The 22,965-nt window shown below is 38.1% G+C and overlaps 2 protein-coding genes across 3 annotated transcripts; one reads left to right on the top strand and one right to left on the bottom strand.

The window, feature by feature from the left end:
* The first annotated feature begins 4,619 nt into the window (after positions 1-4,619).
* On the top strand, positions 4,620-15,564 carry acp1 (acid phosphatase 1). Of its 2 annotated transcripts, none has more exons than XM_029425747.1 (6): positions 4,620-4,704; positions 5,890-5,963; positions 6,327-6,440; positions 10,224-10,285; positions 10,850-10,955; positions 15,231-15,564. In XM_029425747.1, the coding sequence occupies exons 1-6, from the start codon at positions 4,662-4,664 to the stop codon at positions 15,306-15,308; spliced, it is 477 nt and encodes a 158-aa protein (XP_029281607.1). In that variant the 5' UTR covers positions 4,620-4,661; the 3' UTR covers positions 15,309-15,564. The 2 variants fall into 2 exon arrangements, with proteins under 2 accessions (XP_029281607.1, XP_029281608.1); XM_029425748.1 differs by lacking the exon at positions 6,327-6,440 and adding an exon at positions 6,144-6,257.
* A 1,732-nt stretch (positions 15,565-17,296) lies between these two features.
* alkal2a (ALK and LTK ligand 2a) lies at positions 17,297-21,245 on the bottom strand. The gene is made up of 6 exons (XM_029425502.1): positions 20,810-21,245; positions 19,795-20,166; positions 19,280-19,333; positions 18,978-19,058; positions 18,801-18,875; positions 17,297-18,094 (listed from the first exon to the last, which is right to left on the bottom strand). Exons 2-5 carry the CDS (start codon positions 20,090-20,092, stop codon positions 18,811-18,813), a joined length of 498 nt encoding a protein of 165 aa, XP_029281362.1. The 5' UTR covers positions 20,093-20,166; positions 20,810-21,245; the 3' UTR covers positions 17,297-18,094; positions 18,801-18,810.
* Positions 21,246-22,965: the final 1,720 nt, after the last annotated feature.

The following is a 22,965-nucleotide window of genomic DNA, read 5'->3' as shown; positions in this document are numbered from 1 at the left end:
ACAACCAGGGAAGGATTATGATTGACTTTGTCACCTACCAAGAATATTCTGAATCTCTTCACTCAGTTACCAGTTTATTAGGTACACCTATCTTAAACTAATTCAGTCTAATACAAGCGTCCTTTAATAAAGGTTATACTGTTCAGTTGCAAGTGTTGATTCTGTATTATCATTTTGAGGGATGTAGTTTGTGGTGAATTTGCAACTGTATATTTCCTAACACACAAAAAGAGACAAATTCTAACTTCAGTTTGTAAAAATGTGTGGCTTTGACCGTAGATGTTATGAGCTTGTGCTGCAGATGTGCACAGTAAAGGTGGGGGGTGATGGTGAGAGAAAACAGGGCTGCAAAAATGTTGAACTGTGTTCACTGATCATAGAATAGAGGTGTTATGAAAACTGCATAAACGGTTTTGAGAATGTGAATTCGCTAATGAGAGGTTATGGCCAATAATGAAAAGCTGCTATTTCCTCACTCAATTCGGAAACATTTTCCAAGATCAAGTTAATGCTCTTTTAACAACAGTTAAGACCATTAAATCCATTAAAAAACATTGCAGCCATTCTTTACAGCTCGACTTCTTTTTGTAATGTGGTTTTCTTTCCTTGTTTACAGAAAACAAATACAGGCAATACCATATTCTGATTTAATGGAGTTCCTTTCATCCTTTTGACTGTAACTTGAAAGAAATGTGTTTTTAGTTGCATTTTCCAATAAGACAATCGATTAAAGCTCTCTGATATATTGCAAAAAGTCAAAAAGTCAAGAAATATATAGACAGATATAGGCAGGTGAATGCATTATACATTGACTTAAGAGATCCTATAAAATCTGCAGCTGGTTTTGAGGAGCCAGGGAGAAAACAGATCTACAGTGATTACTCTGGTACACCTCAATTAAAAGACAGCCCTTGTGCTGGGATCAGTTATTTGTTGTTGCCTTCAGCCAGTATAATTACTTTTCCAGAACCTTTCATTTTACTAGTTTGAAATTAAACAAAAAGAAATTACACATTTCTGTTAATGTCCAGGTACAGGGTTGGCATGGAAGAGGAAGAGTTTAGAGCATCATTTACATCTGCATCTCATTGTTAAATGTGAAACATTTGAATCTTTTTCCCTCAGGTTTTCCCCCCACGTATAATTTATACGGAAACAAACATCCTCAGACATTCCATAGGCATTAGTCCCTGTCAATGAAACAGTGAAGATCATTTCAGAAAACTCAAACAGGAATCTAAACAGTGATTTACTGGTTACATTTCTTTTAAGCAACATTTTGGAAAGTCCATTCATTCAATCAACCTACAAACCTTAGAGTGTCCTTTTCAACTTGTGTGCATTATGAGCATCGCTCCACAATCTGCTCGTCCAATTCCAGACTGTCGGCCCTCTCGTCCTTATTGGTTCTAATAACAAATAGTCCCCATCACAGGCTAAGAAGAGGATCCAAGCTAAATACATCAGGATATTGAGTTATGAGTAATGAGTTCATTAGTAACAGGGAGCAAACTGAGAGGCAGACAAAGCTGAAGTCCATCCACTGACTCTTTAGGTGGGTTAAATCTACATTAACATCACACAAGAATCATTGGGTCTCTTACACTACACAACGCTCCCAAGAACATACATTTTGTTACAACCAGTGACGTTTTGACCATCAAGCTCTTCTTCAGACACACCTTCAAATACGTTGTACTCGGCCCGGGAATGTGATGGAAAGATTTTTCATGTGTCACAGAGATTCTGTCAGTGCGTTTACGGTATAGGTTAGAACCAAGTCTGTTTGAGTACCCGAAGACAAGGATGTCTAAAAAGTGATCTTATTATCAATGGTGAATTTCAGTTATTGTTGATAAAGTTATAGAACTCATTCAGTCGGGTTTCTGACGCTTTCCAAAGAAAGAAAATGTCATCAATGTGCATCTTCAAGATTTCCTCTTACACAGTACAGAGAAGCAAAACTGGAAGACATTTTTGTTCTCTCTTTTTGCTTAGAAGAAGGGAGACATCCTCACATCACCTCTATTGGTACGCCTTCCAAACAAAACACTAGAAGGCTGTGAGTTCAATACCAGGGCTGCCACCATTGTGCCACTGAGCAAGGTACTTAACCCCACATTGCTCCAGATTTAGCGTCCACTAAATGCCCTGTAAAGTAATAATCCTTCTCGACTATTCTGGAATATATGTCTATTGATGCATTTCTATATTTATGGGGGATAAAGGTGATTTTACCTCTAAAAGGTCCAGCACAGAGTCTTGGAATTTTTTGGCATATTTCGTCCAATTGTTCAGAAACCACTTTTGAGTCCATTAGAGCTTCGCTACCTTGAATTACAGCAGCAGTAGTAGTAATGCAGTAGTAATGGAAGGAGGCGTGCCATTGCCACTACAAAACTCTTGTAATTTCAAAATCCGAATCTGCTTTTTGACTCAAGAGGAGTCTGTTTATGTCCCAGTCACATTCACCACATCCATAGCTCCGACATTTCCAAGCCCAGGCTGCTGACTGTAATCCAGTAATCACCCCTTGGCAGGGAACTTCAATCCATTATTGGAAAACACTGGCAGTATATATATATATATATATAATTGTAACCAGCACTCAACAATTGCTTTACCACACAACCTGGGATTGTTTACAAGAGATGACCCAATCTGAGAAGCCTGCTGGTGAAAGGCAACCTTCCACCAATGACCCAGACTCAATTTTTGAGACTATCCCTGACGGCTATTACAGATGTGGTAACGGCCCACAATGCAATTTCCCACATAAAGCCACTACTTTCAATCACCCACAACAAGTAACTATTTGAACCTCAAGGGTGTCAAAACATGCAACACCAATAACGTGATGGATATGCTCAAACGCCCATGTGGCCTGGCCTACATTGGAAAAACAACCACACCACTTTAAACAAGAATGTCTGAGCACAGTTGAACATTTGAAGGCATTATATTAGAAGCACAGTGGTAGTGACATTTACACAAGCACCTCACAACGTTTTTTCTCTCAGATACTTTGGCATAGAACTAGTTAACTGGACTCAGCAAGGCCTTACTCAGAATAAGAAAGTATGGATTCAATGACTACACGTACATCACTTAATGGATCGACTGTAGCCAGATTGTGTCTCTAATTTACATCAAGGAGGGACCTGAGAATTTATTTCACAAGTTGATAGTTTTTGTTTTCTCACATTTTCCGATTAAGCACTTCAAAGCTAGGATTGACTCATCTTGCAATAAAATGGTTGTGCGTATTGAGAGCCAGACTAATGTGTTTCATATCATCAAAGAAAATGTCTTTCCTGTCAAAAACAAGTCATCGTAACAAGAATGAACCTGCAGTCTACATTAGTAAAATGCATTTATTAATCAAAAATTGCAGTCGACTACTTGTTAAGTAGAATGGTGCTCTTCTGAGTACTACAGTATATCATTATTGAATTACTATAACTGATTAATTATTTGTAAGCAGCATTTTGATTTTGTAGTTGGTCATTGTTAATGTTATATTTGCATACATGCATGACAATTAGCCTCATTTTAAATGTTAGTTTACAAGATAATGAGTAAAAATAGCTGTGAAAAAATCTACCAAACTTAAAAGTTTTTCTGAAGTGTAGGGAAGAAAACTTGACAAAAGCTTAACAAAATGCTTCTGGCAAAACAGCACCTGTTATTAAAAAGCTAAATAAGGTCCTCAGGAAAACTGGTTCTGTCCTGGGAGCAGAATTGGAGATTTTGGTGGAGGTGTCAGAAAGAAGGATGCTGAGGAAACTACTCAGTTATGGAAAATGCCTCTCAACTCCATGCTTGCCACATCAGAGCACCTTTGCTCCGTAGATTGAGACGACCAGGAGCACCACAGAATGCCACAGGAGGTATTTTCTAGCAGTGGCCATCAAACTGCACAACTCCTCCTCCCCCTTCTGAAAAATCAGATACTGAGAAAAACAATAATATACATATCATGTGCAGTATAATTCTTTTCAAGATCATGTGCAATGACTTTTATTACCATTGCCAATATTACACTCAGTATTCAATATTACCTTTCTATTCTAGTTTAATTAGTTTACTAAATGTATCTTACTTTTACTGTTATTCAATTTTGCACAGGTGCTAGTATTAATTCTTATACTCTTACTCTTGTTTTATTATTATTATTATTATTATTATTATTATTATTATTATTATTATTATTATTATCTTGTTGTAATTTGCTTTTCTATTTTAGTTTACTTATTTTACTCATTTACAGTCTCTTACTCTCCTTGCTATCCTATTTTGCACTGGCTTCAGTATTACTTTTTGTATTACCTGTTGTGTTTTTCATTCTTATGCTGTTGTAATTTTTTGTCATTTAAAAAAAATCTCTGGTTTAGGGATTAATAAGGTTCTATTTTATTTTATTGTTATCTTATTCTAACAAGGATAACGTATTTTAAGTTTTACAGATATTCTCAAAATCATGATGGATGACTTAAATAAATGTGAGATTTTAACACTTAAAAACAGCATTTTCACAATATCTATACATAGTCTAACCGTAGCTTTAAAAGGTTTTCTAACTTTATATATATTTATATAACGTTTTGTTCAGGCACTAGTTAGCCGTTACCGCGGTGTCATACAGGACCCTTCAGTTCAACATGGCGGCCACTCAAACGAAGTCAGCTTTGTTCGTCTGCTTGGGTAAGAGATTTGATTTTACACCAAATAAGATAGTTTAATCTCAACAAAGTGTGACAGTATGAAACAAAAATCACATACATCCAAGTATTCCAATAAATAGTATTTTAGTAGTTTATTGAGTTGTTAGATTTACTTAAGAGCGCTAGCTAAAATGTTTCAGCTAACGTTAGCTAAATTGTTACTGTAAACTTTAAACTTCTCACTAAAGCCATTTTAATTAGTTTACTAGTAAGTTTCTGCACTTTTGCACAATTGTTGTTCAGCCAGGTGTGATTTAAAACATATTCGTGTGTTTTTTAGTTAGTTTGTTGTACTTTACCGTTTGTGACAGGTGATCGTGAAAGCCACGGCTGATGTCATTTTATAAAGGGATATCACCATACACCTGTGTGGTACCTGGACATTCAGTTTAGAAATACCAGATGGGAATGTTTGCTTTGGTTTAGCTGCGGAATTCGATATAAATACAATTAAGTTACTTCCTCAAATTGGTGCAATAGTCCTGTAAATCATTGACATGTAGCCTTCCTTATTGATTTCCCTCCATGTTAGCAATGGCTCAATACAACCATAGATATTAAAGGAACCGCTACAGTAGCTACCTGGGTATATAAACAGTAGAGTAAAATCTCTTTTAATTGTCTCCCGCTGCGTATTATTATATTCTGAATTAAGTTTGAATTAACAAAATATTTGAAAAGTTTTACCCCAATGGCTTCTTTTCTGCCATTAAGCACAACTGCATCACCAGGTGTGTGTGTGTGTGTGTGTGTGTGTGTGTGTGTGTTATCCCAGCAGACACTTAAAGAACACATAAAAAATAAACACTACATGAAGTTTGCCCAAAACTTTGAAATAATAACAAACATTGCATGTTGTGGGTCAGTGATTTTTGAGACACTGTCCCTAATATTGACCTGTATTTTGACTCAGATAATCTAATCTCCTTTGCACTGTTAATTGTATTGTGCTATTTTGTTGTACGATGCACTGTATATTATTTATCTGTGCACCTTTTATATATTTTTAAAAAAGTACCAAATATTATGTTCACTTTGTATTGAATGTCTGTGTGTTGGTAAATACCGTAAGTGTTACAGTTTAGTTTAAAACAGTTCATAAACTCTTTTAGTGTTTGAAAACATGGCATTAAAGCTTGTTATGTTTTTTTTTGGTTTTCAACAGGGAATATTTGCAGATCCCCTATTGCTGAAGCAGTCTTCAGAAAGATGGCAACAGATGCTGGCGTTGTTGATAAGGTAATGTCATCATTAATTCATTATAACATCGTACAACACAGTATTTATCATACAGGTATTGGCCCAATATATCATCTACTGACAATCTTTGGCTGATGTTGGCATTGACAAATTTGACGAATACGTAAAAGTATGAATCAATTTGCTGTGTTATTGTTCCCCGTGCTCTGCTCTGTCTAGTGGAGGATAGACAGTGCTGCCACCTCCACCTATGAGATAGGAAACCCTCCAGACCACCGCGGTCAAGCCTGCATGAAGAATCATGGGGTGCCCATGAAGCATGTGGCCAGGCAGGTACGACCATCCACTTCTATCTCTCTTAGTCGTAGTTAGCGCCCCCTTTTTTGTTCTCTGTTGTTACAGTGGGTCATAGACAGTGGTGCCACATCTGACTGGAATATAGGCAGCTCACCGGATGCCCGTGGTCTGGCCTGCCTAAGGATGCATGGCATTGAGTCACGCCACAGTGCCCGACAGGTACAACCAGATGTCCCGTGGCTCCTCTCACCTCATTCATGTTTGTGTGTATGAATGTGATGTTGGTTAAGATGAAGGCATCCAGGTGCTGTTGCTCTGTCACTTAGTATAACACTAGTTTACTGTAGCTTTTTCCAATTTAATAAAGGTAAACTGACTGGCTACTTTTAGGGGTTTAACGGGCAGCTGCATGCAAAGCTCCACACGGTTGCTCTGTCGAAACAACTACAGGTTTCATCTGAACTGCAGCTAAACTTAATGTAAGGTCCGGCCAACGATTCAGAGGAAAGCCAAAAACCACCCGTCTGTGTAATAGTGATGTATGGTCAATTTTCTTGTTTTCCTTTGCAAATGGTTGAATAGAACATTTGTTTAAAAAATGTAATTTCAGATTTAAAAAAATAATTTAAACCATGACTCTTGTTTTGGGAAAGAAATATGTGACAGATGTGTTTTAAATGTTCTTAAACTATATTTGTGTCATTTATGATGGCACATTATGTGAAAGATATTAATTTACATCGTCTATTAAATTATATGAACACTGGAAATGCCCTTTTATAACCAGGGTATACTTACAGACTTACCTTAAACCTCAGATATAGTGACCTCTTGTGATAGGTCGGGGAAATCTACAGGACACAGCAGGCGGTTCAACCATGGGAGATCACATGACGCGTTTCAGACAACACAGGTTTAAACTTCAAATATGAACTGCAGCTAATCCAGTGACAAAGCAACAGCCCTCCATATTTTAGGCTTTACTTCAGTTTTACTTAAACAAAGATATTCTTATAGGGAAGCTATTATTTTTATATTATTTCTAGTATTATTGCTAGTATTTAAATACAAAAGTATCCCTAAATATTCTATTTCTACAGTATATTTAGGCCTGTTTAAGTACCTAAAATGTATGTGCTACTTAAACAGTTAAAATATGTGTACTAGGTAATATAGTCCATGGTAATTCATAATTGTTCAATTCAAAATGACAATTTTCCTAATTTAACAAGTATTCTGATGGATTTTGAGACGGTAGTGTTATTATTTTGGAAATATCTGTTGTGTGTATTTGATTGTGTGAAAGTGAACCTGTTGGCCAGGCCTGTCTCCATACTGCTGTGTTAAATGATTACACCCGTGTGTAAGACGTTTGCCTGTATACAGCCTTCGGGCTTTATGCTGTGCTAGCAGCTTAGCCTCGGTGCCTTCTTATGTTCCCCTGAGAGAACTTGGGGGTTTCACTGTGTGCTTGAGATCTTCCGTCTCGTTGGTTTGTCTCTCTGCACACCAGTCAGACCCTCGTCTAATCTCCTCAAAGCGGGCATGGGGAGGCTCAACCCCTGGCTTAAACCCACTCAGATCCACACAATGAGCTTTGACAAGCTTTTGCTCTTTGCTCTTTTCCTTATCACTCGTTTAATTTCTATCGTTGGCTTTTGCTCCCACCCTCTAAATTTTCCTTTATTCCCTCCCAAATTTGGTACTCTGTGAACTTGGCTGAACTTCTACCGCTGACAATATCCAAGCAGACTGAGATGTTTTGGAAACTACACACAGTAATGGTTAAGCAAACATGCTCCGAAAGTGATCCAAATAGTTTGGAGCGTTTAATGCCTTATCAAAAATGGTGACACGACCATATTTCATACTCATCAATGTGTTATCATTGAGTTGTTGCCAATGTTTTAAACTATGACGTTTAATTGGTCATTATATACGTATATGTCAACTTTATATATATATATATATATATATTTGTTTTTTTGTTTGTTTGCTTACATGTAATATTATAAGATAGTGTATATATATATATATATATATAAAAAAATCTAAAATGAAATGTATTAGAATATTTAGTAATACTTATACCACACTCATAAAAACATTAAATAAATGGTATATAATTAAAACGTCTATAGAGAGATTTTATATTACACATTTTTAATAATAACTCTAAAGATGGCTCTTGTATATTCAATGAGTCGACATGCAAAATACTAGGACTCTGAAACGGATAATCTTTACACAATTGTACAAAAACAAGCCTTCACATTTTCTCAGGGTTTTATGGTCTTTTGAACTTACTGAACTTGCTTTGTGTGTCTCCCTGCGCATTCCTTATTTACAATAACAGCTTCCCAGCTCACTCTCAGCCAGATATTTCAGAAAGCCTTTTTTTATTTTTATTTTATAGGGGATTACCACTGTTTCAGTTAGTAGACATGAGCAGAGAGATCAACAGCTGCTGTAATTATCACCATCACAGATTACCGCCCTATGTGAGAGAAAAGGTGTGAGGGTGTTCAAATAGAAAATAAAGTGATCAGACCTTTTATGGCTATAATCAGACACGCTTGCTATATAAACATGTATTAAAAACAGTCGTAGTAAACCTCTCATTACTACTCCGCTGTTGCATGAGTGACCACAGCTGTCTCTGATCTAATGTGTATGTAAACATCAGGAACATCGCAGGAGTATTTACTCATGTCTGCTGTTCCTCTCGTCTTGCATTTGTCTCCTGCTGACTTGGCTACGATGTTGGCAATCCTATAAACTGACTCAAAAACTATTCAGGGGACAGCCTGGTTCCTTATTTCTGCTTGTTCCATTATATCATCACAGAGAACAGTAAACACTTTGCTAAACGCCCCTCCACATGCTTACACACGTGCAGCTTAGATGCCTTTCATAACCCAGTTATCTGCGAGTTTACGTTCATGTTAAAGTTGTTATCCTTAAGATTTCAGAACTGGTTGATTTGGCAACACCCGTGGTTACCGTAAAAACAGCAAGTGCGGTTCAGTACTACATAAAAAAATTAAAAAAGTCCTTGTGCGGATTTTTTGTTAGAAACAAAACGAGGATTGGGCATCTGTTTACAGTTCAGCTAAACAGACTCAAGATCTTTTAGCAAAGACGTCAGTCAACAATAATCTGATTTCATGCTGCACACGGCACCAGCAGTTTTCCACATAGCAGCAGATCACAGTAAAGTCGGTTACCTTGCTGAGTAGCTGGCGACCTGTTGCATGTTACTCTTCATCTCCCGGCTCATATGGTTTCATTACTCCCTTGCAAAACCTGAAATAAACTGACTAACAAAAATGTCAGTTTTGTAGTTCCCTTTTGATGAACAAGCGTCAGCGCTAACCTTGGTGATAACTACATTCTGTTGTGACTGCTTCACAATTAAAGACACCGCTTGTTTTGTCAGTTGAAAGCTATTAATGCGCATTAACTGCCCTGTGGAGTTTTCTTCCAAACAAACAAAATGTTTACATTCAGTTTTACTTCTCATTGTGTGTATCCTTGAGGTCTAACAAACATGTGGAATACATTTCCTTCTTCAAAAAACATTTGCTAATTTTTTTTTTGTTTGTTGGAAATCCTGCAACGCCAGAGGTCAAAAACTCCAGAAACACTTCAATGCAACTCTGTAACAGGGTTAAGAGCGTGAGCAATAAAGTGTGAGTCTGTGATCAATTAGATCAAATAAAAAACTTTAACACTGGATAACGTGTGTGTGTGTGTTCGTGTTCGTGTTCAAAATTATCAGGGTTTGATTTCATGAAAAATGTAAGGAATATAACTTTGAATGACCATGCTCTCTTTATTGTATTGGAAATGATTGATTTGTACTGCATAACATTGAACCCTCTCAGAAGGCCCATAATTTATATATATATATATATATATATATATATATATATATATATATATATATATATATAATCTGTTCACACACAGATTTTTAACTGCATTTTTCTTCACTTGCAGGTGACTAAGGAAGATTTCAAGAGCTTTGACTACATTCTCTGCATGGATGAGAGCAATTTGACGTAAGTTTATTTCAGCCCACAGCAACAGTGTTTATTATTTCTGTGAATGTGTCTCCCTGCAGGTAGAAACAGTCACTGAAAGCACTGGTGTCATGTGTTCAATGTCTACTAAATGTCAACTAAAAGTTGCCTTGAAAGATGTAAAATTAGGTTTTCGTACTAACAGCCTTGATAGTGATCATAATGGGGGTTACATCGGGCTATAACTAACGTGTAGGTGAATGCTGTCCCTTTAATTAGCAATATCCTCTCTTAAGCTCTTTCCAAAGGTCAGGGGGAGGGATATTTTTTTGATACTTTGAACGTTTAGGGATCATTTTGAGATCACATGCCTATGGCAGATCTGATCTGTAAGCAGCTTACCGAGTTCTTTGGATGCCTCGTCTTTGCTTTTTCCCCCTTTCTCTCACACATTATGTTCCCCCCCCCCCCCCACCACCACCACCAATGTTAAGCTGACCAGACTAAGAAAATGAGACCCTGTCTTAGACAAAAGGAACTCTGTTCATGTTAAGTTTTTTCTTCTGTTCTGCTGGTTAAATGCTTTTTCTCATGTCTTCATAGTGAACTGAACAGGAAAGCAAAACTTGCGAAAGACGGCGAAGCAAAGATTGAGCTCCTCGGTTCATACGACCCGCAGAAGCAGCTCATCATCAAAGACCCATATTATGTAAGTAAATTCTCATGTTGAGTATTTTCAAGCATCCTAAAGATGATTCTTCAAGGTTCTAGTACACTACATTCAGAGCATTAACATAGCAAACAACTATTTTCTATGTGAAGAATTAACGGGGTAATGCGAAGAATATGGTCACACCCCCTCCGTGTTTTAGTAATCCGAGCTTCTCGGTGCTATGTTGACGTAGCCGCTCCAGCCACGCGTGCATTTTACCCTTTTTCCAAGCTTTGTCTGAGCGGAGGCCCACAGTCTCAGACTTTGGGACACATACATTCAAGGTTTGAGAGGAGATTGAATCACAAAATAAACTCTTTCCCGTCGCATTGATGGTGCGAGGGGAATGTACAAAGTGTCTGGAAATAACAGACAAATGTAATAAACTGTGCACCTGTTCCAGACAACAGTTTTGGACAGGACGTGTCTTTCTTCAGGTGCATGTCGTAGCTCTGGAGACAATTTACTCTCCACGGAGAGAAGTGGGATCATGTCCAGGCACGTTTCAGGAAACGGCACCCAATACAAACTTGGAGTGGACTGTAACGAGGAAATGGCATCGCTGTCAACTCCTCGTTCACTTGATTTGAATAAGTGGGTAAACTATAACTGGAATACAACATATCGAAGCCTTCCAGCCCAGCGCACACTGCAATAAATTACTTTTATTTGACTTTCTTAGATATCACTATAAGAAACATCTTCTGGTTCAGATTGGTTTGCGTTGCTTCACTCATCTCCTTTGCTCCTCATGTGATTTCTCTGCGGTTGAAGGTCCTGCCAAATGATTTGGCCATGGGTCCTTGGCTGCTTTTTATCTTGAGGGTTATAAAACAGAAAGTGGAGGGAGTAAAAGTTTGACCATTTAATGAGACGATGATGTGCTGTCAGTATATATTAAAAAAGATGCTCCAACTTTTCATTTTTAAACGTATTTGAATTAATGCTAATCAACTTCTGTGGGCTTGATGGAACATGTGCAGCCAGAGCTGTAATAGTAATAATGAATGTGTGCAATGCTGTTCCATGCTGTGTAACCATAACACTATCAGTGATGTGGCGGGAAGAGGAAGTCACGGTCCACCACAATAGATGTGACTGTAATTTCTTGTGTCAGATTTTGACTTTGAACACTGCTGTTCTTTTTGTTGCAATTAGCATGAGTGTGTCTACTGGAGCTTCCTTTGCCAAAAGAAGGCGTGAATGAATGCTCTTTATACTCAGTGTGGTTTGGATACTTGACAGATTGTGGTCCCTCAGAGAGCAACCACATGGCAGGACAGCAGAGTGAGTAAAGAGGAGCCAGACAGTCACTGTTAATGTGTCAGGGTAAATGAAGACGTGATTATAATGCCAAACTCGCAGCATGACTTTTTTCTCAATGTCATTTGTCTGTGTTATTACTAGACTGTTGCTATATTACTCATTATTTTCTTAACAGGGCTTGATTACTTGTCATGGCTCTCACTTACATACCTCCTGTCCTTACATCATAACTTTTCAACAGTTTTTCCTTTTTTGGATGCATTGGTCATGAATGTATTACATATCAAGGTGCCCAGAGGATGAATTCTAATGACCTTGGGGATCTCCTGACTTTTCCTCTAGTGCCGCCACGAGGTTGACATGTGCGGTTGTTATTGATATATCTTGACAACCGTTGGATGGATTCGTTTGGAGTTTGGTTCAGACGTTCATATTCCCCAGAGGATGAATTGTAATGACCTTGGTGTTCTGACTTTTCATCTCGCGTCGTCAACATTTCAATACGTACCTGCCAAACTAATGACTTAATAAGAGCCTCAGCTGCACTTTGTGCCGACAGGCTTTCTGTACAAATCTGTCAAAAATTCTGCAAAAGCCAACCACTTTGAATCTTCGAAAACAGAATTTCCGAAGTACTCCTGCTGTGAAGTGTATTTCATGGGAAGCAGAGATCAATGATGCAGATGCATCTATTTTCTTGTCTTGGTGAATTACAAAGGGCCTATTGTTTTTTTTGGACACAATGTGGCCCAATCTCATCTGTGCTTTATTTTGTTCTGAAATGAAGAACATGAGGAAAAGTTGATCCCTATGTCCGTAACACAAGCGCTGCAAGGAGACCAAACATCCTAATGGCTATGAATTTCAATTAAAGGAATATTTTTGACATTTTGGAAAATATGCTTATTGGCTTTCTTGCAGAGAGATAGATGAGCAGATGTATACCACTCTCATATCTGTACTAAATATGCTAAATATAGAGTTCACAAGCTGGTTAGTTTAACTTAAAGACTGAAAGCTGCTGGTAGCTGGAATCCGTCTACCAGCAGCTCTAAAGCGCCAACCTCCTTTTTTTTAATCCATTCATTAACCATAATCTAAAAACTACAATTTCCCTTTTGACATGGGTTTATGTCACTGAAATTACACTGGATAATCTACAGAATACACCGTCAACACTGCTCATAGGAACTATATTTTTGGCACGAAGTAGAGGGAGGTCTGTAGATTCATTGTATATAAAGTAATCGGGACATTGTTTTTGTAAATGTTATTTCTCTTTTGTAAAAAAGTTATTTTTCTCATTTAACATAGAAAGAAAAGTATGTCATAAAATGTGATTTTTTTTTTATGATGCATATCTCAAAATTGAAAATAAAACTAAAAAGGTTCCACCGAAGTAAAGCAGCAAAATAAGTTGTTTTGCAATTCGGCCCTTTTAAAAAGGAACTTCTTTCCCACTATGAATGTTTTAGTGACTGAAATATGTTGAACTGCAGTTGGAAGCTCACCAGATCTGTAGTCGCAGGTCTCGGCCCAGTCATGTGATCATTCAGGGAGTATTCCACATTTCAAGACTGGCACATAAGAGAAAATACTGCCCAAATCAACAAAGACAATTTCCGAAGTACTCCTGCTGCTTTAGGCCGTGTATTTGTCTCTGAGGAAATGCTATTTACCAAATATCAAAGCTTATACTTTAGGTCCAGGCTATTCAACTTCATTAGCAAGTGGGCCGAACAGGAAAACCACTGGGGGTTTGTGGGCCACACAAAACTCTGTCAATGAATCACTACAAATAACTCTTACTTACAGTAGTGTTAGTAGTTAGTAATACATGAAGTTAACTAGTCACGTGCATCCCCTTTTTTCTCGTTATTTGTATCACCTTAATTCATTACAGAAAGCAACCAGTCCATTCAAAACAGTAGGAAAGCTGCGGCTACAAGGCTTCACACAAAAGTGCAAAATGTTGCATCTTGAAAACCAAGGAGACATGAGATGTTTTCCCAACAACTCCATGTCCACTAATGTAGAAAGAAAAGATGAATATAATAAAACAGTATTCACCACATTACCAGTAAGTAGCCCTGTTTATAATATCCTCAACACTTCCAAGCATACATAAGGTGCTTTTGAAAACAAGTCCATATCCATAAAATGAAATACTAAATAGAACATAGTAAAACAGTAGCATCAGACTCACAATAACATACATATCTTATACACTTTTACAATTTAACAGTAAGTAGGCTTGTTTGAATCATAAAGCAGAAAACGAGCCGTGACTTGACTTGTAGTGCCTCTTCACGTTATATTCTTTCATCACGGAAATACATTAGTCGCACGATAAACACACCAGTTTTTTACTTGTTGCAGCTGGCAAAGTAAATCAATGTGTCCGTCCATTCGCTCTGGAAGTGATGATTTTCAGAATCAACTCTAGGTTTCTTTGGCTTGGAGAGAGACATCTTGATACGTGTTATTAGCGTGCCGAGCTAAAGTAAGGGTGTGATTTTCTCTCTGGCCCGCCAACACAGCGTGCAGCGTGCAGTGCGTTTTTTCCCGGACGCCGCTGCAGCTCGGAGTGGGATGGAAACACCTGCGTTTTCGCCGCATTTGGTGTGAATCATGCTTTTAGTTTTATTTATGCTATATATGCCAGTCCGATTTGCAGGCAACCTCTTGCGGGCCATAAAAAAGTTCAGATGGGCCGTATCCATCCCACGGGCCGCTAATTGAATAGGCCTGCTTTAGGTGTTCTGTCGAAGGGTCTGGGATATGTTTTCTTCACTCCCAAAACTATTTGGAATGTGAGCTGAAAATCATTTAATGATTGAGTAAGAAACTGACATTTTATGTGTTTTGTTTTGTGTTTTATTATTGGATGTCAGATTCTCAGCTACCAAAAAAAAAAAAATCAAACAGATGTATTCAATGATTCAGCTCGGTACTTGGCTGAAACACATTTTAATTTCTCTTTTTTTTTCCTTTTTTATCTCTTAGGGGAGTGACGAGGACTTTGAAAAGGTGTATGAACAGTGTGTACGTTGCTGCAAAGCATTCCTGGAAATGAACTCCTAACAACATCCAACCTTAAACTATCTTTGTGGAATCTGTTGAATTTGAAAGATTTACCAAATATGCTTTGACTGTCACATAAGCACTCACTAGTATACTGTAACCCTCTTGTGGATGTCACTGAAAACACCAGAAAACACATTTGTCTCAGTGTTGTAAATGTCAAACAAAGTAATAACATTGTGTTCATTTAAAAAGATGCTGCTTGGAAAAAATTTGAAGAATTCAGGTGATTAATAAAATGGATAAATGACTTTGACTATCTGAGACTTATTTTCACTCACAAATCATTTCATCTTAACATTTTGACTAAGCTAAAACTTGTATGTGAATGAAGATATCCTGCAGACGATGATGCATGACTGGACTTCTCTGAGGTCAAAGGCTGACACGGGTTAACGCTAGCCTAAATTATAATCTTCCTGGATATTTTATTGGACACTTGGTGGTCTGGTTATGTTCTTGTTTGTCTTATTAACAAGCTATTCTTACAAATATTAGATATTGAGTATATCTGATAAATATTAAAAGACACAAATGAGGAAAAACCCCATCTGTTTGTCCTCATTTCCATGTAACATTACTCTCCTTATACCACTATTTAAATGGTGGTTATCATCAGTTCTTATACAAATGACTATTAACTGATCCATCTTCTCACGGTCTATTTGTGGTTTCATCACGGCGAGTGATAGAACATTGGGAACAGGCTGTAAATCATTAAACAAGGCTGGAATTTTGTTCTAGGGTGGTTTCCTTGAATAGTTGTCAAGTAGGGCGTTCACTGTGAAGTGTATTTCATGGGAAGCAGAGATCAATGATGCAGATGCATCTATTTTCTTGTCTTGGTGAATTACAAAGGGCCTATTGGTTTTTTTGGACACAATGTGGCCCAATCTCATCTGTGCTTTATTTTGTTCTGAAATGAAGAACATGAGGAAAAGTTGATCCCTATGTCCGTAACACAAGCGCTGCAAGGAGACCAAACATCCTAATGGCTATGAATTTCAATTAAAGGAATATTTTTGACATTTTGGAAAATATGCTTATTGGCTTTCTTGCAGAGAGATAGATGAGCAGATGTATACCACTCTCATATCTGTACTAAATATGCTAAATATAGAGTTCACAAGCTGGTTAGTTTAACTTAAAGACTGAAAGCTGCTGGTAGCTGGAATCCGTCTACCAGCAGCTCTAAAGCGCCAACCTCCTTTTTTTTAATCCATTCATTAACCATAATCTAAAAACTACAATTTCCCTTTTGACATGGGTTTATGTCACTGAAATGACACTGGATAATCTTACAGAATACACCGTCAACACTGCTCATAGGAACTATATTTTTGGCACGAAGTAGAGGGAGGTCTGTAGATTCATTGTATATAAAGTAATCGGGACATTGTTTTTGTAAATGTTATTTCTCTTTTGTAAAAAAGTAATTTTTCTCATTTAACATAGAAAGAAAAGTATGTCATTGTTACATGTCCTATCATGTGATTTTTTTTTTTATGATGCATATCTCAAAATTGAAAATAAAACTAAAAAGGTTCCACCGAAGTAAAGCAGCAAAATAAGTTGTTTTGCAATTCGGCCCTTTTAAAAATGAACTTCTTTCCCACTATGAATGTTTTAGTGACTGAAATATGTTGAACTGCAGTTGGAAGCTCACCAGATCTGTAGTCGCAGGTCTCGGCCCAGTCATGTGATCATTCAGGGAGTATTCCACATTTCAAGACTGGCACATAAGAGAAAATACTGCCCAAATCAACAAAGACCACTCATATTTGTATCAATCTTATAATTTATTTAAATATATTTCATTTTTTCATATATATATATATATATATATATATATATATATATACATATATATATATATACACATATATATACATATATATATACACACACATACATATATATATATATATATATATATATATATATATATATATATATATATATATATATATATATATATATTACAGCCATTTGATAAATGCCAGCCACTTTAATTTATGGTAGATAGATGGATTCCTCTTATGCTTCGCTTTACAATATGTACATATTCTCTTGTCTCATATGGCCTATAGTTTATACAGTGAAACCTTGTGACAACTCAAAAATATAAATATAGACTTTACCATGCTCTACCAAGATCCATAGGAGGGCTGTGACATACAACCGCCACTTCCTTTTTTTAAACATGTCTTGCAAAGACGCAGAGAAATGTTCATGCAATTAATAATTTAATCACAGGTCTTTTCTCAGTGTGAGCACACATGGGTGAAACTATGCTGTGACTGATGCCAGGAGGTCTGTGAGAGCTTTTTGTCTGCGTAACGGGTAGTACAGTAGAAGGGTTAGGCTCAACCCACAACACTCGTACAGAGCAAATGAAAAACAGTACATTTGGATTTTGCTCTTTTCTTAAAGAAATGAGCAAAATGAAAATATGCAATCCCTTTTTTTTGTTTTAGCAACATCGTTTTTTTTGGATGCCAGCTGCAAAATTGGCCCCATTTTTGTTTCTCTCAGCCACTTGCTTCTGTCTCCACTGTTAAGTTCCACCATCTTTATATTGGTCTGGCTTTGTTGGCTGGTTGCCTCCCTCGTGGTGATAGCCAACCATCGAGGCCCAGGCAGAGCGGTGGGAGGCAGTAATCCACGCCTCCCTGAAGGGCAGTACTGTGCCTAATGTCATTTTTAGGCTTCCCTCTCACTGTCCCGGGGCCCTTTTTTCCCCCATGTTTTTTTTTCTCGTGGAGAACTTGTTTTTTGGTTTCAACCTGCAATGAAGAGGAAATGAATTTCAGCACGGTCTCCAAGTTGGCAGTACTTAACACAATATTTGCCGTCCAAAAAACAATTCACAATAAATCAAGTTCCTGTGCTGCAGCTAAGGCTGTGTATCGACACAACACGCATATCACCGTGATTTACAATGTGATCTTTACACAATAAGGTTCAGCCCTTATTTGCACAGGATTCTGTATTAAAGTAACAAAACTTTACTTTAAGTATATTTAGCTAATTATACTTGTGCACTTTTACGTAAATATCATTTTCAATGCAGGACTTTTACTTGTAACAGCATATTTTACATTGTTGTGTTTTTAGTCAGGTAGATGATCTGAAAACCTCCTACACCTCTGCCAACTTGTAATAAACTCTTTGATACTTGCTCTGGCCCACCTGGATAAATCTAGCAAGTAAAACACACTTGCACTTGTTGCACATATGTTCTATGTACACATCTTATCTTTGAGGGGAGACACTACAGGCAGAAGCATTGTCTTTTTCATGCACTGGTGTTCTTTTGAGAGTTTGGGCTACTTTGCTTCCATTACATGTCTTCTTTCAGGTAAGTGGAAACTGGGGAAGTGATATCTATTAGTACATTTGTTTGCCTTATTCACCTGCAGTGTCTCCCCTTGACCTTAAACATCATAAACCATTTGTTTTAGTTAGAAGTAAGAATATATGTTATAGTACCTTGTGTGTGCTACCCCTCTGTGCACTGTGGGCTGCCAGCTAGTCTTGTGAGAAGCCGCGCACATCTTTTGAAGTCTAAGAAAAGAAAACAGAGAGATTTGGTATGGTGGAAGCTTTTCACACATTGTGTTGACATTGGACTGACAGAGAGTCTTTCCTCATTGTGTGAGAGCTTACATGCAGGAATGGTGCAGTCTCTGGTGTGGTGGTAGAGTCTGTACACATGCTTCCTGCACTTGGGACTGAAGTATAGCGGACCTGAAAGAGAAGACAGGCAGCCTATGAGAACATTTCCAGCTCTGCAGCCACCTGCACGAACATCTGTTTTACAGCCATTACAGTATGCAAGGCCAGCGTTCACTTGTCTTGTATTATTGCCTCAGCAATCCCATAACACATTTTTCAAAACATGCCTCTCTGACTTTCTCACACTCTTGCCCCAGGACACTCAAGCACCAGTGACACAGAAGTGACCTCACCTGTTATATGTTTTAAGAATTTCTCCTTCTTTCTGAGATCTCTGGGGAATACGACTGTGGGAAGAGAGAAGATGGGAAGGAAGTGTCAGGTTTAACCAATAGCTGCCTTTTAAAAAGCCTTTTTTTTCTCATGGGCATCCAGTAAACTTTGATATTCAGTGAGAGGCAAACACAAACAAGGAAAAAGGAAATCATTATAATTGAAAAACACATTTTCTCACCTGCCTCAGGTGGTATCTAGCCATGCAGATACTTTTGGTTAAATTTGTCCAGGTTCTGAGATTTCTGCCTCCCCCAACCAAATATCTGCATGGCTAGATAGCGTAAGGTAAGTAAAGGAAGTAAGGTTATTTGGCTGCAACAGCCTTTTAGCTTTATCCCGTTTTAGTTCCATCAGTCTACAATGACTTTGCAATATGTGTAATATTCCAGTAGGCTACATCCTTCATTATAGGCTACAGCATCCTTTTCAATCCAATATAAGGGTCCCGCCCAGACGACAAGCCGCCACTCACCGACAACCTGATCCCCTCTGTCTTTTTTCAAGTTGCGTAAATCCTTTGGTTCCACCAGAGAGCTCCTCACCGGAGAGGTCCTCGCCGTTAACGGGGCTGCCGTTTTCGCGCTGTGGCGACCCAGGCTCTGCTCCACGTGCTTCACGATCTCTACCATCCGCCTCAAGTCCTGCTGCGCGTCCCTGTAGTCTGCAGCCGACGCCGGGGCCGCCGAGGGCGCGCTCTTGCTACAGTGTCCGGTCAGTGCGCACATCAGTAGCACCAGTACCATAGTGACGTGCTTACGCAGTCCGTTCATAGCTTCCGTGGAAAGAGAGGAGAACAAGGGAACTCCTTCTCTGTCGCCTTTGGGAACAAAGTTGAACCGGAGACCTGCAAGAGAGATCGAGCATGAATGATAAATCAAGGTGCTTCTCCTGTAATTGAAAGACCCAGATGTCCATTAGGCCTACACCCGCTGAAAAACACAATTACACTTCGGATTGATGGACATTAATTTCTCTGTGAACCACAAAGCTGTCCAAGTATATTTCTTATGCATTTTGCTTCATCTTTCATTTGCAGAAAATCCCATATAGACTCAGTTGACAAGTAATTATACATTACATGGAGTCACAATTGATGGAATTTGTGCAACCACTTAGACGTTATTAATTCCCTAAACCTGATTGTATGTCACACACCTGCTTCATATTCGTAATAACTTCAAAGTTTTCGAAATTGTAGTTCGGCCAATTTTTTTTAATCGTTTTTGAGGTAATTCACTGAATGCTATTTTGGGCATATATTCATAAAAGTAGGCTACATGTTTATTAGTAGCCTGTAGACTATGTCTTAGTCACACTATTGTGTCTCTACATTTTATTTATTTAGGAATTTCAAGATTTATTTAGCTAAAGAGAGTTAAGAACAATTTACATATAGGCTACACAACACATAAGAGCAATACATTAAAACAAAAATGTTTGTTATCTAACCAAAGACATAAGTGATGAGAAAATAAAAATGTAAATACCTTCAGGTCAATGTAGCCTTTTCAAATAGGCTACTGTATGATTAGGTTCCGTTTGTCCCAACAATGATGGAAATGGAAATAGTGAACTTTAGGATCCTGCTTCTGTCCGGTCAGAAATATGTCCCCTTAAAGTCTTCTCTTCTGTTGGACACATCAAAGCTTCTGAAGTCATATGAGTATTCACTGAGCATCTGTGGCCATCCTCTGAACACCGGCCGACTGCAGGGAGAGAGTTGACAAACAGCTCAAAGATCCGGTGCTCCAAGTCCCGTGTGCGTCCTCTCTGAAGGAGCGGATCAGCTCACTTTTTATTCTGTCTCGCAGACGCGTTGACTTGTCCCTTGTGGGTTACTTCGCAGTGTCTGTGATAATAATAATAATAATAAGACGCATTATTGGCACTCCTGAAGCGTAAAGTCCACTTGAGTTGACTGACCATCGCTTGAACGCCGTGTGAAGTCCTCTGTGCCCCCCTCCTTTCTGTTACTCCATTTATCTGTGCGATACGCATTTACAGGAAGCGTTTTTCCAACTAATACTTCCAATGAAATTTCCAATTAGCCCAGCACACAGCGCAGATACCGGCATCTTAGTGGAAAGTCCCCCATATATCCATGTGATTCTCATAACTTCATTTAGAGCCATTGCGCACTTTACATCATCATGGGAATTGAAACACAATTACGCACCGTTTACGGATGATTCTTTAAAAATGATTTAAGCAAGGTTTCAAAAAGTTATTGCACTGTAGTTACTGGGCAAAACAACCGACTACACAGCGTATTTGAGGTTTAGCATACAGAAGGTTTCTCCTCAGATGAGTTACTAGCCTACTGTGGTTGGTTCAGCTTTCTTTAAGTCAGGGCGTGTAATTGGATACTACACGCCTCCCCCCCCCCCAGACTGACCAGTGAGGCTTGTGTAGTTTATGTGGGAAATCAGCATGTTTCATAACTTTATGAAAATAAACTAAATTCATCGCCATGGGTGGTAAAGCACAACAACAATTCAAAACATGACTTTAAACTTTGTAAAAGTCTTCACAGAAATACTCCAAATATATCATGTGTCTCACCATTATCTGACTGCAGGCTATTTGTAATAACTACTTGGACATCACCTCTGTTTATTCTCTGCAAAGTATATCTCTTGTGACCATGTGTAAGACCTTGGTGCTGAAAGGACAGCACACACTGTCACCCAGCTCCAACCCTCCTATCTGAACAGTGCCCAGGCAAGGCTCTGTATCTTAACCACACCTGTAGTGCCTCCCGGTACATTGCCAGACCGGGTTTCTTTGTCGGAACACTATGCTGAATCATTTTACCGACCAAAACGATGACACAAAGTATGGATATTTGGTTTCCCTGGTGATTCACACCAGGATAATTTATCTTGTTTTTCGGTAGATATGAGAAGGAATGGATCGAAGGTTATGGAGGTGTAATGAGATATCCGACAACATTGATCAGCTGTGTGGTTTGAAAAAGTGTAATTCCATATTTTTTTCTTCTGGGCAGCACATCTGCTTTGAGATTGCAGGTGAATTTGGATTTCTGCTGCACTCTGATGAACGGAAACCAGTGCTGGTTATGATTAGCACAGTGGGCATGAGGGTACACCCACCAGACCATCCTGGTTCATAGACCATTTATGACACTTGTGAAGTGTGCTACAGAGAGAAAAGTACACATAGACCTCACCTCTCACATGGGAGACTACATTTATATAATTTTCCTTAACAAAACAATAACGTTTATCATTAGCATTGAGATTAGAGCTGGACTACAATGTCCACTTATCCCATTATGTGAAAGTAAGTGAAACTTCTAATATATTTTTGATTAAATGCACAAATAGAAGTGTATCTGCCCATCTATAACTTTGAAGTATGAATTTATAAAGATACATTTAATGTGTTTTTTTTATTTTTATCCAAAGGCCAAATATTCTCTCGATCATTAACTAAAATATCAGAACAGATAAATATTTCTGAAATATTCACTTAAATATTCTGCAATGAAAGGCAGCAGTTTCAGCAGAGGGTGCCATTCTGCAATCACTGCACAGCAAAAGCTTTTGAACTGACTCCTACCGCCAACACTTGGATGGATTCTATTCTTGAAATCCTTCCATGTCGCCTGAAAAAGGAAAGT

Source organism: Cottoperca gobio, chromosome 24 (assembly GCF_900634415.1).
Source record: "Cottoperca gobio chromosome 24, fCotGob3.1, whole genome shotgun sequence".
Lineage (NCBI taxonomy): Eukaryota > Metazoa > Chordata > Actinopteri > Perciformes > Bovichtidae > Cottoperca > Cottoperca gobio.
The sequence above is the reverse complement of the archived record's forward strand: the minus strand, read 5'-3'. Positions and strand labels throughout refer to the sequence as shown.